This window comes from Cryptotermes secundus, unplaced genomic scaffold (assembly GCF_002891405.2).
Source record: "Cryptotermes secundus unplaced genomic scaffold, Csec_1.0 scaffold2, whole genome shotgun sequence".
Classification (NCBI taxonomy): domain Eukaryota; kingdom Metazoa; phylum Arthropoda; class Insecta; order Blattodea; family Kalotermitidae; genus Cryptotermes; species Cryptotermes secundus.
The window spans coordinates 358,790-379,358 of record NW_019728496.1 but is presented as its reverse complement, the minus strand read 5'-3'; the positions used below and the strand labels follow the sequence as shown (position 1 = coordinate 379,358).

The following is a 20,569-nucleotide window of genomic DNA, read 5'->3' as shown; positions in this document are numbered from 1 at the left end:
GCTTTGGGCTTGTTGATGTAGACCCGAAGGGGTCGGAGGGGAACTGCAGTAGGCAGAGTGTGGGAAGGCTCGAGGGCCAATGCCCTCACCGTACATGTGACTTCTTTCCGTGGTTTCTGTGTAGTTTGTACCAGGCCATAATAACCATAGATCTCACATCGTGTATGGTTCCCTCGGTGGATTGCCCCAGTCGCAAGGCCTGCACCTACACAGGACAACACGACATAAAAATATTGTACACATATCCTGTCTCTGAGTGGGATTCGAACCTATGATATTACCGTTGAGGTGACATTGCCTTGCTCACAATAGAGCACACGGCCACCGTGAACATTAATTTGAAGTACATATACAGGACTCTGTCTGGAGTGATTTTGTAATTCTACGTTGGACAGAGGTCCTTGATGAAGCAAATAGTACTGCATTGGTAAAAGTAAGAAAAAGAAAGTAAAGCTATCCCTGTAACAGGCCGTGGAGGCCCATAAGGTTGTGAGATGTTGAGGTTCTCACAATTTCTAGACAGTCGGCTCATAGATGGCGTTAAGGTTGTCAGGCTTAAGCGCCGGCCGCCCTTTACTCCAAAGAATATTCCTGGTACTCATTTCTGTTAGAGGCTGAGTCGACCCCAGGGCCATAATGCGGCTGGAAGGATTAGGTAAATTGAAAAAATCCACCTCATCGGGATTCGATCTCGCGATATTCCAGTTTGTATCATAATGCCTCAACCAAATACGCTACCGCGTGCCCCTGTTTCTTCAGGAAATACAATTTTGTGGAACCTAAAAATTCGTAACCGTCCTCACAAGAGCCAGTTCAATCCGGTCCATACCCATATACATTTCTTTTTAACAAAACGTCGTGGTCTAATGGGTGGTACTTCTGCTTCGTATTCTGGAATTCTCCAGTTCAAATCTCGTCTTGAAAACCGGATATTCTAACGTAGGATTTTTTGTGGTTATTCTGTCCCTCCAGGTAAAGGCCAGGATACTACTCAGGTTAGGCCACGGCCACTTCTACATCCTCTCCAGTTCCTTGTTCACTAATCGTATAATTTAAATAAATTATTGCCCTTTATGGGTTAAAAGGTGCAAACAACGAACTTTTGTGGTTATGCTTGAAGACTTTTAGGCATTCAGACATTTCCTTGGAAAGATCTCGCATTAAGACATACATACAGTTTATTTCTCTCCCTTTGTTTGTTTCCTGTTTGCTACCGCGGACGTAGTAGAAAACGTCCAAAGATGCGGTACATATAAAATGTATTCCTTATTCTTACCAATACTTACGGTAGTCACGGTCAGTATAGCGATTCAGTAGAAAATGTCCAAAGATACGGTACATATAAAATGTATTCCTTATTCTTACCAATACTTACGGTAGTCACGGTCAGTATAGCGATTCAGTAGAAAATGTCCAAAGATACGGTACATATAAAATGTATTCCTTATTCTTACCAATATTTACGGTAGTCACGGTCAGTATAACGATTCACAAATATTGCGGCAGAATTTTGCGCGTGGAATATTCCCATCTTTTTGTTTTTAATTAAACGAATAAACTTTGTTAAATTCTTAATTTGAATGTTCTTTCTTTTAAGTCAGAGATACTATAAGTATATAGTGACATGACTAGAAAAGCGACTGTATCCCCGGGGAAGAACGAATATTCCTCTTCGTGATTTAGTAACAGTTTAATGTTGGGAACATTTGAAGGAAGGAAAGCTCAATGGCGGTTTCTTGTTCTTCAGCTGATATTCCGACCATGCCATTTTAGAGAAGAACAGGTTTGGGTTTAAGCAATACCCTAATTACGTGGCAGGTGGAGCTGTCAGTGCTGCACACATCACGTAACATTAACGACGTGATGCTTAACTGGGTGTGGCTTCACATCACCAGCGCACTGCTCACAAACCCAAGGTTCACATGGCGGCCCTCAGTTTCTGTCTTATTGTTACTTTGTTGCGAATTATTTAGCCCTATCAGTAACTCGAGCACTGCATAACATCGAATGATTGGTTAAATTAACGGACAATTCAGTGGAAAGGGTTATGGAAGAAAGCAGTCGTGACGTACGAGTACTTTGAGATGTATTGAAGGAATATGCCTTGTGCTGGACGAAACGATAATACATTTCCATCAGGGTTGTCTGTACCAGCCGAGATTAGAATTGGACACCTCCCAAAAACAAATCAGCGTTACCACTTGAACCAGCTATTCATATTATTTGGCCCACTATGTTTTACTATAGCTGGAAAAATTAGCTTACAGTCTTAAAGTAACGTCTTTTAGTGACTGACTTGTTTAATGTTACGTTTGTCTTTTTTTTTCCCTGCGGTTGTTGCCTCTGGTCTGGTGCTCAGTCCCAGACTACAGATGCAGAGGTCCGGGTTCGATTCCCGGTGCTGCCAGATTTTCTGAGAAGTAGTGGGTGTGAAACGTGGTCCACTCAGCCTCGTGATGATAATTGAGGAGCTATTTCAAGGAAATAGCGGCTCCGGTCTAGAAACCCGAAATTATCGACCGTGGGGATTCATTGCGCTGACCATACGACACCCTCTATCCGCTATAGTTGGCACTAACTTCGCTGGCAAGCGACGGTCGCTCGGTCGGTATAGTTTGTTAATCAGTTACGACTGCTTCTCTTTCCCTCTTATACTGACAACAGTACGATTAATTTCTGGCGACGTACTAGTTTGAAGCATGAAGTTCGCTTTAAATAATATTTAAAAATGCAATTCCCACCTCACAAGAAACTCACTGCTTCTGCTACAAAGACCGATCAATTAATCGCTATTTATTGTGAGAATCATGCGACACTCATACTATTATTATGACCACTATTCAGACTATTTTAATTTTACACTAGGTTGCACACATTGTAACCACTGTGCTCTAAGTATTGTTACATTTCCTCTCGTTCATAATTTTCAGTTGCGAAGTTTCGGCGTGGGTAATTATGACGTCTCTCCCATTCCAATACCATGTAAAGGCGTTAATAGTTATGTCGTAAGTAAACGTGTATAAACGTTCTCGTAATAATTAAATTTGCAGACTTATTTGTGCTCTATAATGTGAGGCGAAATAGCGATGCTGGGATTACCTGCTACATGAGAGTACAGATTATGAAACTTGTCATTACATAATTTTATGCTACAGCATCCTGTTGTTTGCTTGGATATGTTACACAGTTTTCTCAACCCTCCCTTTGCTTTCTCTCTTAGATCCAAATACTGTCCGCGCCGGTTTGTTCCCCAAATCCCGAATCTTATGTTCCTCCCCTAGAATGAGAGGTCTCATGACTTACTTGCTTCTTTACATATGGAGCTGAGCCCTTTTTGAGGAGAAGTCAAATCTGCAGCTACTCAAGAATTTGAGGGGCTATGCTACAAGCCGGAAGGTCGCGGGTTCAAATCCCAATGAGATCATTGGACTTTTCGATTGACCTAATCCTTCCAGCAGCACTATGGCCCTGGGGTCGACTCAGCCTCTAACAGAAATGAGTACCAGGAATTAATTAAATAATTTTCTTGGGGAATAAAGCGCGGGCGGCGCGTAAGGCTGACAATCTTTGAGCCGATTGTCTAGATAATGTGAGACCCTCAGCGTCTCAAAACCCTATGGGCCTCCACGGCCTGTTACAAGGATAGCTTTACTTTTTTTATTTACTCAAGAATTTCCCAGCATTTTATGGAACCCGAAGGTTCATTACAATGTTCACAAGAGCCCTCCATTGGTCCATATCGTGAGCCACATGAATCCAATCAATACCATCCCATCCTATCTCTCTTAGGTCCATTTTAATATTGCCCACCCACCTACGCCTTGGTCTACCCAGTGGTCTCTTTCTTTCTGACTTTCTCACCAATATCCTCTTCTCCACCGTTCTTGCTATGTGCCCTGCCCACCCCATCCTCCTTGACTTGATCATTCTAATTGTACTTGTAGAACAGTACAAGGTATGAAGGTCCTCATTATGCAGTTTTCTCCAAACTCTTGTCACTTCATCCCTCTTCGGTCCTAATATTCTCCTCAACACCCTGTTCTCAAACACTTTCAGTCTATGTTCCTCCCTTAATGTCAGAGACAAAGTTTCACACCCATACATAACCACAGGCAAAATTATAGTTTTGTATATTCTAATTTTTATGTTTTTGGACAGCAGACGAGAAGACAAAAGGTTCTGTACTGCATGGTAGCAAGCATTACCCGAGCTCAGTCTCTTAATTTCCTCCCGAATCAGGTTTTAATTTGCTATCGTCGTTCCCAAATATCTGAACTATGCCACATTTTCAAAACACAAAAAATCCTGAAACTGTTGAGTAGAGGCTGGAAGACAGAGGAGTCTGTACTGATACGTTCCTCGAATTTAATCCACTCTTCCTGGCTCTAATTTTGATTTATTGCTGTAGCCCCAAAATATTTGCATTTAGCCACATTTTGAAGTATTTATTACTAATCTTTATATTATGATTTTGTCACAGCATTCTGGTGACAAGAGATATTCATATACAGTAACTCCTTGTTATAACGAACTGATTTGGAGTGGGGTCCATTAACTGCAAATCCTGGTTAGGTCCTCAGCATCTCAGAAACATTCACAATTACACACAGTTAAATCCTGATTCGTTATAATGAAGGTTTACTGTACCGAAGTACCAACTGTACCAACATCCTGACTACCGTCTGATAGAATTTCTATTTTTTCTCTGTGGTATTTGTTTTAGTCAATAAATTAACGTTGCTGCCATGGCAATGTGTTGTTTTCGAGGCAACTTTTGCTTTGTCAGATATTTTAACAGATCGATTTCTTCCCTCGTTGCTGTAAATGGAGCTTCATCTTACATAGCGTCGAGTGATACTAGTGGGTAATGAGTTTGGTGTGGAAGGAAGTGGCCGTGGCCTAATTTGATGTAATGGGGCTTTCCTTGTCATTTGGAACCGTGGACCGCTCAGTGAAGAATGAGCGCTACCCCCTCCATGTTCGGTAATGGTGTATGAAGTGTAGATTGTGTATAGTGTGCAAAGAAGGGACCCTGCATGTGAGATGGAGATCCTGACGGCTGTGACTAAGGGCGAGGGAACACCAAGGAAACTGGCAACCGCAACGCAACCGCAATTTCGGAGAACTTTTATCAGCCTGAGTTGAACAAATGTTACGGATTAGAGCAGCGCAAATTGAGGAAACGGCAACGCAGTTTTCTCAATTTGCACTGCTCCATTCAGTAACGTGTTCAGGGCCGCGCCATAGCTCAAGCGGTTAGTCGCTGGCTTCCCACCGCGGCGGCNAAAAGAGATTGCCAGCTTCTAGGATTGGACACCATGTAGTCTGGTAGATGGTTACACACATTTCTCATATTAACCTGCCTCCAAAACATATTTGAGATTGCGTCATCGCCAGATAGTGACAGTTACATCATCATTACAGAGTTGCTAGCTTCTGTTTTCAGGATATGAGGGGAACAGAAGTCGCCATACCGGATATCTTATTAAACGCACGGGTCTTTTCTGCCGGAAGGTTGCCTGCTCAAGGCATGACACCCTAGGAGACGGTCATCATATGGTCAGTGACGTGAAACACTGAGATCTTGGGAGATCTTAATTCTCAACAGTGAATTCACTAGGGGTGTTTAATAGAAAACCACTGAAACCTGTGGGTTCTGGAATAGGCAGACGTGTTGTGGTCCGGATTGAAGTAACCGAAAAGGATTACAAAGGACGGACAAGCATGTGACAGCTGTGGAGCTGTTCACCTGTAGGATAACGCGTACCGAGGAAAAGCCTACATTACAGGCGCTAAAGTGTAACGTCATTGGCCACTCTCACAAAGACCCGTGCGCTTGTCCATCACAAAGGATCCCTTCCCTGTGCCATCCGTTCTGAGGTGTGCTCAACCCGTTTCGAAATGTACGCATAGCGTAACAAATTTGGTACTTTCATTCGCATTCGTTTAGTTATGTCGAAAATTTATAACGTGCCGAAAGCCAGCATTTGAAATAAAACGGTTTGACTGCGATAAATGGTTAGCGAATCGCGCCTCAGATGTGCATAGAAATGCATATGAAATGTCCTTTTATTGTACGATTTTAATAAAAATTGTAATTGTCAACAAGTGTTAGTGAAACTCCCCAGTTTTGCAAGAAATACATGCTGCGGACGGGCAGACAGACATCGGGAGGATATTATGTGAATTTTTATGACTTGTCATTGAGAACACGCCAAGAACATACCCACACGTTGGCCCTGAAGTCTGTAGGCTCGATAACGGAAAATGATGGTCAGCTAATGTAGATACAGAATTACTGCGTGATTCTTTCGTACATATATTTTTTTCCCCTTGGCACTACAGCCCCAGCGGGCCTAGGCCTACATCCATGAACTTCTCCGTTCACTTCGGTTTTTCTAGATCTTACACATTCGGTAGGACTCCTTGGTCGGGTGATCAGCTCGTCACAAGGCCTCTACCTGTACACAAATACAGAAAAACGCACACACACAAACTAAACATCCATGCCCTGAGTGGAATTCGAACCCACAATCTCGGTTTCCAAGCGAGCGAAGACAGTACGTGCCTTAGACCGCTCGGCTACCGTGACTGGCCTTTCGTACATATAGGATACGAAAATCACAGTTAATCTGTTACAGCGTTATTAATTTAACCGTTGCCTATTTAGGAGGTACTCGATTCGAATCTCTTCCGGGACATTGGTTATCCTCCGTCCTTCAGGATAGTACCTCGAACAGGCCACGACTGCTTCCTTCCAAATCTTTTCCAAATAGTCAGTGATCCTATCTTTCGACGCCATACAGGTAATGCAGGTGCAGACTTTGTCGTAACATACGAAACCACTGTAGGAGAAGGCAAAATGGACGTGTAAATCGATTTTCTGTTAAATAAAATTCCTGCCCAATGTACTTCAGGAATATTCTTGGGGGTAAAGAGCGGCCGGCGTGTAGGGCTGACAACCTTGCCGCCATCTATGAGCCGATTGTCGGAAAATGTGGGAATCTCAACATCTCACAACGCAATGGTCCTCCACGGCCTGTTACAGGGATAGCTTTACTTACTTTACAGCGTTACCTTTACGTAACATTGATGCGTCACTGTTCACAAATATTCCGCTCTTACTTCTCTGTATGGTATTATGCAAGCAGGGAGGGATATTATAATTTTTCTTATGGAGGGACTGAGAAAACTCTTCGCTGTCGCCCTGCTTCTGAACGCTCCTAGCGAGGAAGGAAAAATCGATGTACCTGAACATCTCTGTCTCTGGGCCGCCATGTCGCTTCCCATAACCGTCACGTACTAGGTAGGCTGTTCCTTGTTGCCTACAGAAGCCCGAGAGAAAGTGATCGCCCCTGTCACCGTGAGTGATCCGCATAATGCCCGAGATGTTTGGTTTGCCTGCTTGCCAGGGGTTGACAACATCCGACATGGTTACGTTACTTGGTAGACGTGTGGTCCAGGTGTGGATAGGTTAGTCAGTAAAGTGTTGTAAGTACGGATCGGGCGATTGGGGTTCAAATCCCCGCTAGGGAAGGATTTTGCCCCTTATTACCTTGTCCGGACATGCTCTGGGGCTCATCCAAACAGTGTGGAGACTGTTCTTTCTACTGGCATCAGCGACAGGAGGGTGTTATTCTTTATATACGAATTCCGGGGTTAAGATTTCGTGGAGCTATGCCTCTGTTCATACTCCTTCGTGGCATGGTGTTCAGGCAGTGATAATTTTTATAGTCTATTTGTGGTTGCGTCCTGAAAATTTCATGGCTTCAGCTTGGATTCGGGTAATATTATTGGCTGAAACACTATAAATAACCGTGACTTACAGAAAGATTAGCTTGTGATAAAGGGAGGTATTTCCATATTTCCGTGAATGTAGTTCATACCGGATACATAACTGAAGAATCTACTAGACAGAATTTATATACACTGGTCACAAAAACAGTTGGTAATAATACTTATACTCTGTTAGTATTTTTAATTCTGTTCTGATGAACCATTATCAGGTGGATAGTCGATGCCTTAATTACAAGAATAACAGCTGATTTTGCAGTAGGTTAATTGATATTATCTAATGGTGGATCTATCATTAAATTTATAATATACTGAAAGTGTTTAGTATGATTATAAAATAACTGAAGTAGAAAAATGGTTTTACTACTGAAGTTAATGTAGAAAATTAGTGGAATAGTAGTATTGAATTTTAGTCTTCTGATTCTTCTGTATATAAGAAATTACGAAATTGTCAGATCATTACAAAATTTAAAAGAAGACTGTTGAAAGTTTAAACATTCATCACACTGTAGTCCAGGAATATCACTTTGACGTGCCCTGGATGCTCTTTTAGTACCTGAATTGATTTACTGCTGATGTGGAGGTATTGCTTGTGCAGAAATGGGACTTCCGGTGCTTCGGTGCTGTTGATAATAATCCCACGTTGAAGTGTGTCTGTGGAAGAGCTGGCAGTATTCTTGTGTTCATAGACGTATGGTGTATGGATATTCCAGTTGACAGTATGTCTGGGCTAGATGAGGTGTGCACAACTTCACCCAGTGCATAAAATGTTTTATATAACAGTAGTCAGTCACTGTATTCAGAAAGTGCCTGGTAAATGTTCATAACATTTATATGCTCTTTCAGTTTAACCATTCAGAATTGAAGTGTGCATTATGTGGAGGATTTATTAAGCTTAAGGCTTGAAATTCCTGTTTAAAAACTAAGTTGTCTGTCTCACAAGAACACTGCATCTTCATTACAAAGACCAATCAGCTAATGCTGTTTAGGGAAAGAATCACTGTTTATTGTGGGAAATGTACAAAATAGATTAATACACATTGTGGACAGAATGTAGAGTTCTTTAATGTAAGGGAGGTGGTACATATAGAATTACATTTCTTTAAAGGGTTACATTCAGGTGATTACAGTATGTAGAAGCAATAATAAAATTAATTACAGTAAGCAGATTTGTGGAGGAATGTGTATAGGATATTGGTGGGAAAGCAAGAAGGAGAGAGACTACAGGGAAGACCAAGGCGTAGGTGGGTGGACAGTATTAGAATGGATCTTAGAGAGATAGGATGGGATGGTATGGATTAGATATATCTGGCTCAGGATAGGGACCAGTGGAGGGCTCTTGTGAACATTGTAATGAACCTTCGGGTTCCATAAAATGCTGGGAAATTCTTGAGTAGCTGCAGAATTTGCGGCTCCTCCAGAAGGGCTCAGGTCCCTGAGTAAGTAAGTAAGTAAGCACATTTGTATATATGCATTGAAAGCACTGGCAAGTACAGTTATTAGAAGCAGTGGGCAAAATGTGACAGATCTAGTTCTTGCAGTATGTTAAAGTGTTTGGGTGTGATTTTCAGACAGTGGCAGCGGGCTGGATGGAGCACATGAAGCCCGTGACCATGGTGGTGATGATGATGATGATGTGAGGGAGAAATGTATGCTGCTCCTGAAAGAACTGGTATTACAGGCTGATGAGGTAACTGAGCAGAGGCGAGATGGTGTACGGCAGTTGGAGGGTGGTTCATTGTGGTGCAGGCTGCCATTCAGCAAGGTGTCTGAAGCCTTGAAATTTTGTAAGAGCAGTACCAACAGTGCCTTGGCGAACAACAAGCAGTCCAACACAAAGCAATACCCATCATGTGACAACCATTGCTCAGCCACAGATGAATCAAATTTGATTCAGGGCCCAGCAGATGACTGCCGAATGAAAGAAACGGGTGCTTCCTCCAGCGTTCTGCTCTTGTACCCCTCTCCTCCTGACAGCTTTGCTGAAGAATCCACCCCACCATCTGTGTTCCAAGGTCACAAGACCATGACTATTGAGCCGTCACTGCCAGGTACTCCTGATGATAGTTCAGAAGATTCGCCTTTGGGGGAAGGTGCTGTTACCCTATTTACACCTTCTTCTACTAAAGTCCTAGGTTCTCCTTCTATTGCATCTGTAACCCCCTCTTCTTCAGACACTGTCCTAGATCGCTTTTGTATGCCTGCTTATGCTAAAGCACCTTGCTCCAGTTCCTTATTTCAGGAAGGCCACAAACATGACCCAGCAGGTCCATTAGTAAAGGCTGAACAGAAGCCACTGTGCCCTTCCACCACCGCAACATTGCCTGCGCCACAGCGATTCTTATTTCAGTTGGAGCCTGTACATCAGATAAAAATGTCTGATGGGCAGAAGCTGTTTGCATGTGACATATGCTCAAGTGTGTACCAACGTTGTTTCAGCCTAAAAAGACACTACTTGCGATCTCATATCAATCATCGGTACCTTACCGAGCGTGATATCTCCAACTGTGGTATCGTTGTTAGTGAGCGACTTGCCAAAGAAAACCCAACAGTTCCATCTGTCGAAAAGAGAAATGTTGCATTGGGCAAGGACGTGGATACAGTGCAAGAATCTCGTGAGAGTGAAATTATGGCAAATGACATTATGAACTCCAGCAGTGACAAATGCTCAAAAGTAAATCCAGTAGTAGAAAATTGTGTGACTTTCCCAAATTTATACCGCTGTCATTTGTGCAGCATCTGCTTTGATACTAAGGATGAACTGAAATATCATCTATCCACCCACAAGCCTGCTTCATTAGCTAGCAAGGAAAAAACTGCTTCTGACCCCATGAATGGTAACCAGCAAGCACATAGCAAATCACGTCCAGATCTCAAAAAAGGGAGTAAAGAAAGGGACAGGTTACTGTCTGCCAGCAGCCAGGAGCTGTCTTCTTTTGTGCAGGTTTCTCTTAATTATGATCATTTGATGTCTGACTCAGTGGTAGGACCATCAAGACAGGTAGGATTCAGTCACATTTCATCAGTTGCTTTACCTGATCAGTCAATGCCTGCAACACCAAGTCATTCACCAAAGTGGGTAACATCTAGCTTGCAAAAATTAACAGCTAGCCATTCATCAAAATTTGCAGTGCCTGGCCAGTCATCAAAGACCTCAAAATCTTCGAAACATGTAACATCTAACCGTTCTTCTAAACATAACATATCCAGCCATTCATTTAAACCTGTATCATCTGTGCATTTATCTATACCCTCTTTGTCTGACCATTCATCAAAGCTTTCTTCACCTGGTCATTTATTAAAACAACCACTCGTTCACCATTCTTCAAGTTTTTCATCACCTGAGTTCATTTCTTCAGCAATCACAAAGCTTACAATCCCTGACCAATTGGTAAGGCCTGTGATGTCTAGTGAGCGTCATACAACCATTAGTCATTTTCCAAAACCTACATTAAATGAGGGATTATTGAAATATTCCTCATCTTCAGAGCGAGGTCAACATTTATGTCTGTACTGTGACAAGTCATTCTCCACTCTGACTATGCAGAAACGTCATGTGGCCCGGATTCATCCTCATGCACAGCTATCCTCACAGAGCAAGACATCACACCATAAATGTGCTTACTGCACCAAACCGGGTGGTACTTTCAGAGAGTTACCTCATCTTGTTCAGCACCTGCTTGCCACCCATCCAGACCTGTATCATGCTTGTACTACCTGCGAACTCAGGTTTGATTGTAAGGATGCTCTTGATTGTCACAAAATCGCTGTTCATCACGGCGACTACAGGTGGAACTCAGTTTGCACAGCTTTACCTTTGCCTGCATTATCACACTCTGTGACACTGGATGTCAGCGTTGCAGGAAAATCATCTCAGTCTTCTCCAGAGTTGTGTCGTGGGAGCAAGGTGAAAAAGTCTAGTGCAGGGGGTGTGGATTTATTGGGATCAGATGGACAGTTCCTGTACACCTGCAACGTGTGTCGTGAAGTGTTCAATGATTATGTTGCAAAGTGTCGTCATCACCGACAGGTTCACAAAGGAAATCGAAGTCAAAATTTGGTTGCTAGAGGTGTCAAGAGCCCCACTTCAGGGTCAGATAGCAAGAGTCAAGGCCATTTTGTGGTCCTTGAAAAGGGGTCAGTGGACCAAATTCAAGATACAACAAATACTGAAGGTTGTGCAGATGAACAGGAGGTGAAGTCAGACATTCTATGCATAAAATCTGTAAATTCTAATATATGCAGGGAGCCTGAGAGTGACATTAAAACAGACATTGAATTGTCATCTAAGAGTCACAGCCTTAAGATAAAGGACCCTGCTTCAGAAACAGTAAGGGAAATTCACCAAGCCAATAATCTGAGTGAAAACTCAGAAGCAGAAAAGCCAAAGATTCTAACTGTTAATGTTGCCAAGAGCATGTCTGAAGCTGTTGCTCTTGCCCCTTTCACTTCTGTATCTTCAGGGGAAGAAATGGCCAGTTCTCCAAGATCTCCACATCTTCCTCCTGAGTCCACCTTTCTTGCTAACAGCATAGAGCAAGTAGATGATATCTCCAGTAGCGGAAATAAGTGTATTTCTGACTCCTTGGAGATTAGTGACAGTGTTGTATGTACTGGAAATAAAATTGGTTCTTGTGCAAATAGTTGTGACCTCACAATTCAAATGGCGGAGTGTAGTAGTGATGTTTTAGCAGGAGAAAATGATAATTTTGTTCAGAAAAGTGGTTCAGGCTTTCATGTATTTGGGACTGCTGATACTAAAACCACAGATGACAGTGTTATAAGTAAGGACTATGTTTCAAAAAGTTCTTTAAAGTCTATGTTTGATGACATTTCAGACCAATCAGGGGATAGTGTTGATATCAGTGTGACTGGAACTTCAATGTGTTTAGAGCTAGGTTCTGAAATTTCTCTGGTTGATGCTTCGGACCATGTGGAGACAATTTCAGAGACTAAATCTGTGGGTTGTAAGTTAGTAGTTGACTCCAGCTTAGGATATGAGTGTTCACCAGAGGTTGGAACACCTGAGTCTTTAGTAGACAGTTCTGATCTTCCAGTAGCTGGTACGTTATGCCATTCTACAGCTTCTTTGGAATCTTTATTGGCAGGAACCCCAGCTTCACATGGAACGAATTCTACGTCTTTGGAGTCTGAATGTTCCTCATCTGGAATTTCAGACTCTTTGAAAGCATGTTCTGATGTATTACAGTCAGCAAGGCCAGACTCCATGGATAATAACTCTTTAACAAAAACTAAAAATTATGCTATGGCACCAGAATGTGTGAAGGAAAGCTCTACATGTGACCGAACCAAGATTTCAGTTGTCACAGAAGAAAGTTGTGGTACTCGGTTAGACATAAATTGTACTAGGAAAATCCCTGAGATATCAGGTCATCTAGTAGCAAAGTCTAGATCTTCTCCAGGTGAAACCTTTTCAGATTGTACAGAAACTGACTGTAAACCTGCACCTGACGTAACTTCAAATTCTTTGATAGAAATTTCTGGAACAGCGTTAACTAAAACATCAGATTTTCTGGAAACCAACGCTAAATCTTCATTAGGTAAAATTTCAGATAATATTGCACCTGTGATATATGACAGTAAAGATCCTGTAAACTCTCCTGTAGGCATAATTTTAAATTCTTTGGAGCCTTCATTGGATCAGTCTTCAAATCCTAAGACTGCAGAACTCCCAGAAGGATCATCTACTCTTCTGTTAAGTCATTGTTCAAACTTTACAGAAGAGATCTCAAAACATCTGCTCACTAATGACTTGGATGCATTGGAAGAAAATGGTAAACTGTCTTCAAACTCCACTGAAGAATGTTTAAAATCTGCATTCGCTGATACCTTGCATTCCATTGAGCAGACCTCTAATCATTCGTGTATGGAGGAAGACATTTCTAATCTTTCACCAGTTGAAGAAAGCTCTAATCCTTCCGAAATCAAGATTTCAAATTCTATGGAAGTATATTCTGATCAAAAGTTTTTGGATCCAAGAGACACAGAGAACTGTAAATTGTCATTAGATGTTGAAGATGGTGTAGAAGGAACGTGTACACCTTCACTGGTTGAAACTTCAAGTACTGTAGAAGAAAGTTTAGGTTCTCTGCAGGTAGCTTCAGGCAAACCTCTGATAGGTACAAAGAGATATGAAATTTCTTTAACTAAGAGCATTGATTTTCTTGATGAAAGTTTGAAAACTGAATTGACTTCAGATTCTATGGATGAAAACATTCAGTCTCCTTTAATTGAAAGTTTAGAAGATATCTCACAACCTTTATTAACAGAAAGTTTGGATTCTATGGTGGAAAACACAAAATCTGCATCTACAGAAGGTTTGGATTCTATGGTGGAAAACTCAAAATCTGCATCTATAGAAGGTTTGGATTCTATGATGGAAAACTCAAAATCTTCATCTGTCAAAGGCTTAGATTCTGTGAAGGAACAGACTTCATCAACAGAAATTCCAGATCTCAGCATGGAGAATTCAGAATCAACAGAAAGGTCAAATTCCATGGTGGAAAATTTAAAATCTGTGTTAATGGAGAGTTCATATATGGAAGAAAACTCAAAATCCGTTTCAATAGAAAATTTAGAATCTATGGAGGAAAGTTCAGAATCTTTAGATTCTGTAGAGGAAGGATCAGAGTCTGTATCATTGAAGGGTTTTGATTCTGTGAAAGAAAGTCACAAACCTGCATCGACAGAAAGTTTGAATTGTTTAGCTTCAGATTATAAACCTGCAGTAACAGAAGGTTCTGAATTTATGGGGGAGAATTTTAAGAATGCCATATGTGAGAATTTAGAATTTTTGGAAGAAAATCCACAGTGTTTGTTGCCAGAAAAAGTATGTTCCATGGAGACAGGCTCTAAAGAGCTGTTACATGAATCTTCAGATAATATAGACTTGTGTTCTGATGCTGTACCAGAGAGTTTAGATGCTATCAAAGCAGAGTTGAAACCTGCATTATCTGTAGCACAGAGTGGATGTGAACCTGTTTCAAGCCGCATCCTAAGAAGTAACTCCACACCTTTAATAAAGAGTTTTGACCCTGCAGAAGAAAATGACACTATCCCTCTACATGAGCGGTGGCTGCAAAGCAAAACTGAAGCTGCAGCAAACAGTCAAACTGCTGGAAGCAGTCGAGCGTTGCGGAGAAGCTCAGCACTTCCAGTGGCAAAACCAGTAGAACCTACAGCAGACGCAGATGATCATCCCAAAGGAGATAGTGATCGTGTCTTAAGGAGCAGTGCTGCTCTTAAAAGTGACGAGCCCACAGTTGATCAAGAAGTTACCTGCGATATGGATTCAGGGCCTTCGAAGGCCCGTTCGAAGTCTACTATGGCTGCAACACGTCGCACTCGTCTGCGTAAGTTCAGTCGGCGAGTGAGGGGAGAGCAAATGCAAGAAGAACGGCGCATGGATCCAGAGACACTGTTTTATTGCCGAATTGCAGGAAACATTCGGGACAACCTTCTACACCATTTGGATGGGAAGCTGGAACATGAGGTATCGGCAATGTCACAAGGTCCGAACAAGGCAGACCTTTCTCAGCCCCATACATCTGTCACTACAACAAATGAAGAGAAGCATAACCACCATGTTCACCATAAAGCACCATGGGAGAAATTTAACTTTCCTAAGAATTATGATGGCCGTTGTGGGGAGGGAGCAATATGTCTTGCATCATATATTAAGGATATGTCACACCTAGATATATCTACACAGCTTACAATGCGACAGAACTTGAAGCGCCTGAGTGCAGCCTCCAACACCAGCCGGAGTTCAGTAGATATACCAGTTGAATTTTCAAAGGATGATGTGATTAGCTTCTCTAGGGGATTATGCCTCAACGCTAAAGTGTGTGCAGACAGAAGGAGATCACTACGTTCTGCAACAAATCGTGGACGAGATGCATTGGCTGCAGCTCCAGGAGGTGCCGCATCGACCTTCACTGGCAGGTATAGAAATTGTACTCTTGTTTTCCCCCATACCACACAGCAGTTTAGAGCTATGACAGAGCCCAGGTTACCTCAATTTAGCCAATGTTTTGACCTAAGCACAGTTATGTAATTTCGAGAGTTGGATAACTCTTAATGCTTTAATACATATTTTCTTCTTCAATACATATTTTCTTCAATATATAATCTCAATCTCAGTCTACTTGAGTCAGTCACCCAAGTAATATTTGCTGAAAAAGTACAGTCTTCAAATCTGTGGGTTGCATAGCATTGAAGATTCGTGTTATGGGCTTTGAGGTTATGACACTGTGTAGTCTTGTAAGAGTGTACTTCTTCCGTAGACGTAGAAGTGCTACCCTGAAGACAGAGGTAGTATGTTCCTCCACTGTTGGTGCCCACCCTCCATGCAACACGTATCATAACCCAGAAGACCGCAAGATGCTGCCATGTTTTCTTCTTACTGGCACTAACTCTCATGTTTTTGTTTCATTGATCTGAACTTGAACATGGCATGTTTACAGTGTGTCCCTAAAACGTTGGTCCTCAGCTGATGATATGGCAGCAGCTGGATCTGTTGTGGAACTGAGTGGAGAGTGGGTACGGCCCCGGAGCTACATTTGCGCAGCGTGTGGGGTCATGTTTGATGATCTCTGGGATCTGGAGGACCATAAGTACAGCCAGCATCCAAATGTATGGTGCACACATTACGAGTTCGAGCAAGCAGCCCTCGAGCAGGTTACTGATACCAGGTACCATATCACTGTAGTTTGATTTTTATGGGTCTTTATAAAATAAACATGCTGTTTGCTTCAGAACAGTGGGAAAACAGTCTCCTCTGCGTGTTCTTCAACGTCTGAACTAATTAGAGGTGACTTTCCAGCTTCATGGCTTATCCACTGTATTTAAATGATCTCACATTAATAGTCACAGTTTAAATTACCTCCATTTAAGAGATTGCTCATTTAATGTTCAAGTACGTTGCTTCCAAAAGAACCTTAGTTAAGTGTTTCATAGTATACATGGTTGCATTGTTTTCATAGCAAGTCCCTGGGTGGAGGTATCTCATCAAAGAACTTAAGCCGTCGGTTCCTTTTGGTTCGTGAAGCTGCAGAAACCATTCCACTGCCAGTACTGAACTCTGAAGTGAAGTGTACTAAGTGTGAGAGAGGATTCAGCACATTGCCAGACCTACACAGGTAGGTACATCTGACATTGTCCGTAATCAGTAGGGTTTCAAGATTTTACATTTTAATGTATCAGGACATAATCAGTTCAAAGGAAGAAGGGAGAGAAGGAGACGTAAAAGAATAACTAAGCATGGAGTTCCAGATGAACATGTAAGCCTGCTTCCCCAGTGCATAGACTTACTGTCATTATACATTGATTGAAAGCACAGAAGAAAATGTTTATATTAATGAATACGATAGTCCTATTCTTTATAAAATCTAGGCACCACAGTAACCACTCATAACTAATAACCAGGGCCCAGATTTTGATGACCTGGAAATATTTAAAAAATTACCTATAAAATGACCAAAAAAATCCAGAAAAATTACCTAAAATATAACCCAAAAATGTAATATGCAGGACCCGGATTTTGATGACCCGAAAATATTAAAAAAACCTTACGTGCCGGCCACCCTTTCATGGCGCTCATTACTGATTACATTAAATTAAAAATTATGAGGTTGGGATGGCTTACAATGGCATAACATATCAGATTTTATGGAAATCAATCCATTTATTCAGAAGTTTGAAAGGTGGTGCTATCTCTGTCTCTCTCTCACACACACAGCATGATGATCTCATAAACTTACTTCTTTTCTTAATGAAGGTAGGCTAAAAATGTTTGTATTATTGGATTTATGTATGTAGCCCCTCAACGAACTATGCTACCACGTGACCCCAATATGATGACAGTATCATAGTGTTTAAATCTGTTTCAGACATATTTTGGAATGTGGGGGTGATACCACATGGATGTTGCTTCCAAGTCCTAGTTCAAGTGGACGTCGTGCTAGAAAGTGGCGTCCTTTTGGCAGCAGGCGACGGCGGCAGCAAGGCAGCCATCGCCGCGGAATGAAACGCAACATTCCGACCACACCAGTAAAGCAGTACTTCCGTGCTCGGCATCGCAGTATAGCAGGTGACAGTACGTGTAATAACTCTACAGTTACTGTGCCACCATCGACCCTATTTCGTATTTCGTATTGGGAGGGGGTGGGTTTCCCCATGCACTTAGACCAGTTATTGGTCCATTGTGCGTCCCCCTTTTAATTTCTACTGTCGCCATACCCTACTGGTAACAGTGCGTGCCATCAGCCCCCGTAGAGCCAACAAGGTTGGCCCCCGGTACCTTGATGCTTCCCCCATCCACCAGAGGCATTGCAGACTACTTGGGCGGGAAAGGGCCTGTAATTTAGCTCAAAGGTCTCCTAGAGACATGAGGTTCTTTTACGTGCCGCAAGTCTACGACACGGGACACACGGCTTAAAGTCCCTCCCGGAGGACTTGTTCCCTGAATTTTTCCGCCCTTAAAAATTCCACGACCTCCGCCGGGTTTGAACCCACGTACCTTGAGTCATGAGGTGGGAACGTTACCCCTAGACTACGGAGACTGCTACCATCGACCCTAAGTCACACAGTAAAAAATTAAGGCCGATGAGTGGAAGTCTTTGAATTTATTTGTGCTCCCAATTTTTTATATCCACAATTTTCAAAAAGTAAATTTGAACCGTAAGTTAAATCTTAGGATTACTGTTTTTCTGTACTATACTCAGTTCATTGTCCAGTATTCCAGTGTCTTGTAGGTCATTATATACTATTTAATATAAAGGACAGTAGGCTTATTTTGTCTTGTATGTTAATGTAGTAAACAGGCTGGTGTGGAGCAGTTACAGTGGCATTGGTAGGTGTGATTTTTCCTGTGGAGAAACGTCTGTGTCATAGGATGTTTTTTCTTGTATCTGCAGACTAAATTAGTTCATTAGGCTTTTCATCCCCTTGTAAGACCCTGGTTTTATGAAACCTGAAGGTTCCATGACCAATTGAAAATGAAGTTACAGAACTCTATCCTTACACAGTTCAGTCCATTACATATATTACAACATATTTTCCTGTGAATCATTTTAACATATCTCGCTCACCTCATCTTCTGTTCACATATGTATTTTCCTCATTCACATATCAACTCCTGACAGCAGTAAAAACAACAAACATTTATCACTTTATTAGAATCAGATAGGTCCTTAAGGGCCAAAGTATGTAAGGCCATATAAATAATTGGACTATTTATATTTAGTTGACATTGGATGGCTTGTCGTTCCAAGATTGTATCACCTTTTCGTTGCTGCAGGTGACACTATCCAGCGCATGTTAGCAAACTTGCCAGCAAAGCGATCAACACGGAGGGCGATCCAGTTCTCAGAGGATGAGATTAAGACACGAAGCCAAGGCACAATACACAGTGTAAGTACCATATTTTGGTGTGTAGTGGTGTGTATTAAGGTGGTTGCCATGTGTTTGCATTGCACTTAGCCGTGTTCTGTTTTCTCTCTTCCACAGAATCGCCTCTTAAGGAAGAGATATAAGGTATTGTGTCCTGATTTCTCAGTAGTAACTTTCCTTGGTGTGTGTTAAAATTCTGGACAGCAGAGTAGGAGTCTTATGTTGTTTTAGTTTCCTGCATGCTTTGTATCTGTTCAATAAAAAGCCTGTGTTTGGTAGCGATGTCAGTTATCTTGTTTGTTTCTTTATTTATGGTTAGTTCAGTGGCAGTCTTACTGTCTCAGATGATGTAGCATCAGTGCTAGGGCAATATGTGAATAATGAATTAAAATGGATGTGGAGGAAAATTATTGTAGCCTAATAAGAAGTACTATCCCAGGACTTTCATTGAGGGACTGAAGAAGACAGTGAAAAACATCAGCAGTCAGGATAGTCATTCCCCTTGCCAAGATTCAAATCAGGCACCTCCAAAATATAGTTGTAAAAATTACCACTTGAGTCAAGCTTCCTCAACCATATCAGCAAACACCTCAGGTTTTTGTGACAATGAAATTATTTTGTGTCCAAGATAAGAATTAACCTCTCATCTGTAACGATTGAACATGCTTAATTTTTTAATGATATTGTCACTATCAAGACTGCTGTGTTTGTGCCCAATTTTGTCGCATGGTTTTTCCTTGCCGCAGTTGTTAGACTCGCTCAAGTAGATTCTAAAGTGTCAAAAAACCGAGTAATCCCAAGACCCACTCAAAGCTTTGTGGTTTTATTATAGTAAGTTGACTATATTTACATGATACTTAACTGAATTGTTTAATATCTTTTAAAATGTCAGGTGGTTTAGAGCTATATTAGTTCATATTTTGGTCACAATGTGGTACAGGAATAGTAACCACATGTACGTACCATATGTTTTCCATCTCTTACATCATGGTGATTTTTATTAAGTAAGATATTTTGGAATTCTTTCAGGAAACAGATTCTTGTGTCAGTTTTAGTAGCAGTGGTAGTAACATATGAGTGGCTCCTCCTGTAGCAACTTTAAAACAATGGCAGAAAATTAAATACTGGGGGATTTGTGACAGAATTTTCTGATGTAACAATGTATGGATTACAAGTCTAATGTACATGAAATTCTTTTGAATGTGTGTTGAAACTGGTGTGGTTGATTTGTGTGAGTTGTATGTGTTTTGATTGCCATATCAAGTCATTTTATGTATAGCATTTCTCTTCATAATCGGAAGAAATGTGCTCTTGAAAACATATCTTATATCTTGAAAATCCCATAATGTGAATCCTATATATC

The 20,569-nt window shown here is 41.5% G+C and overlaps 1 protein-coding gene across 1 annotated transcript in view; it reads left to right on the top strand.

Moving 5' to 3' along the window:
• Positions 1–7,379: 7,379 nt before the first annotated feature.
• Positions 7,380–20,569, top strand: part of LOC111865128 — a 35,132-nt gene continuing 21,942 nt past the window's right edge. The window contains exons 1-7 of the mRNA XM_023852879.2: positions 7,380–7,473; positions 9,366–15,759; positions 16,281–16,508; positions 16,800–16,955; positions 17,706–17,911; positions 19,115–19,227; positions 19,324–19,350. Of these exons, the coding sequence (XP_023708647.2) occupies positions 7,380–7,473; positions 9,366–15,759; positions 16,281–16,508; positions 16,800–16,955; positions 17,706–17,911; positions 19,115–19,227; positions 19,324–19,350 (7,218 nt within the window). The remainder of the gene's footprint in view (positions 7,474–9,365; positions 15,760–16,280; positions 16,509–16,799; positions 16,956–17,705; positions 17,912–19,114; positions 19,228–19,323; positions 19,351–20,569) is intronic.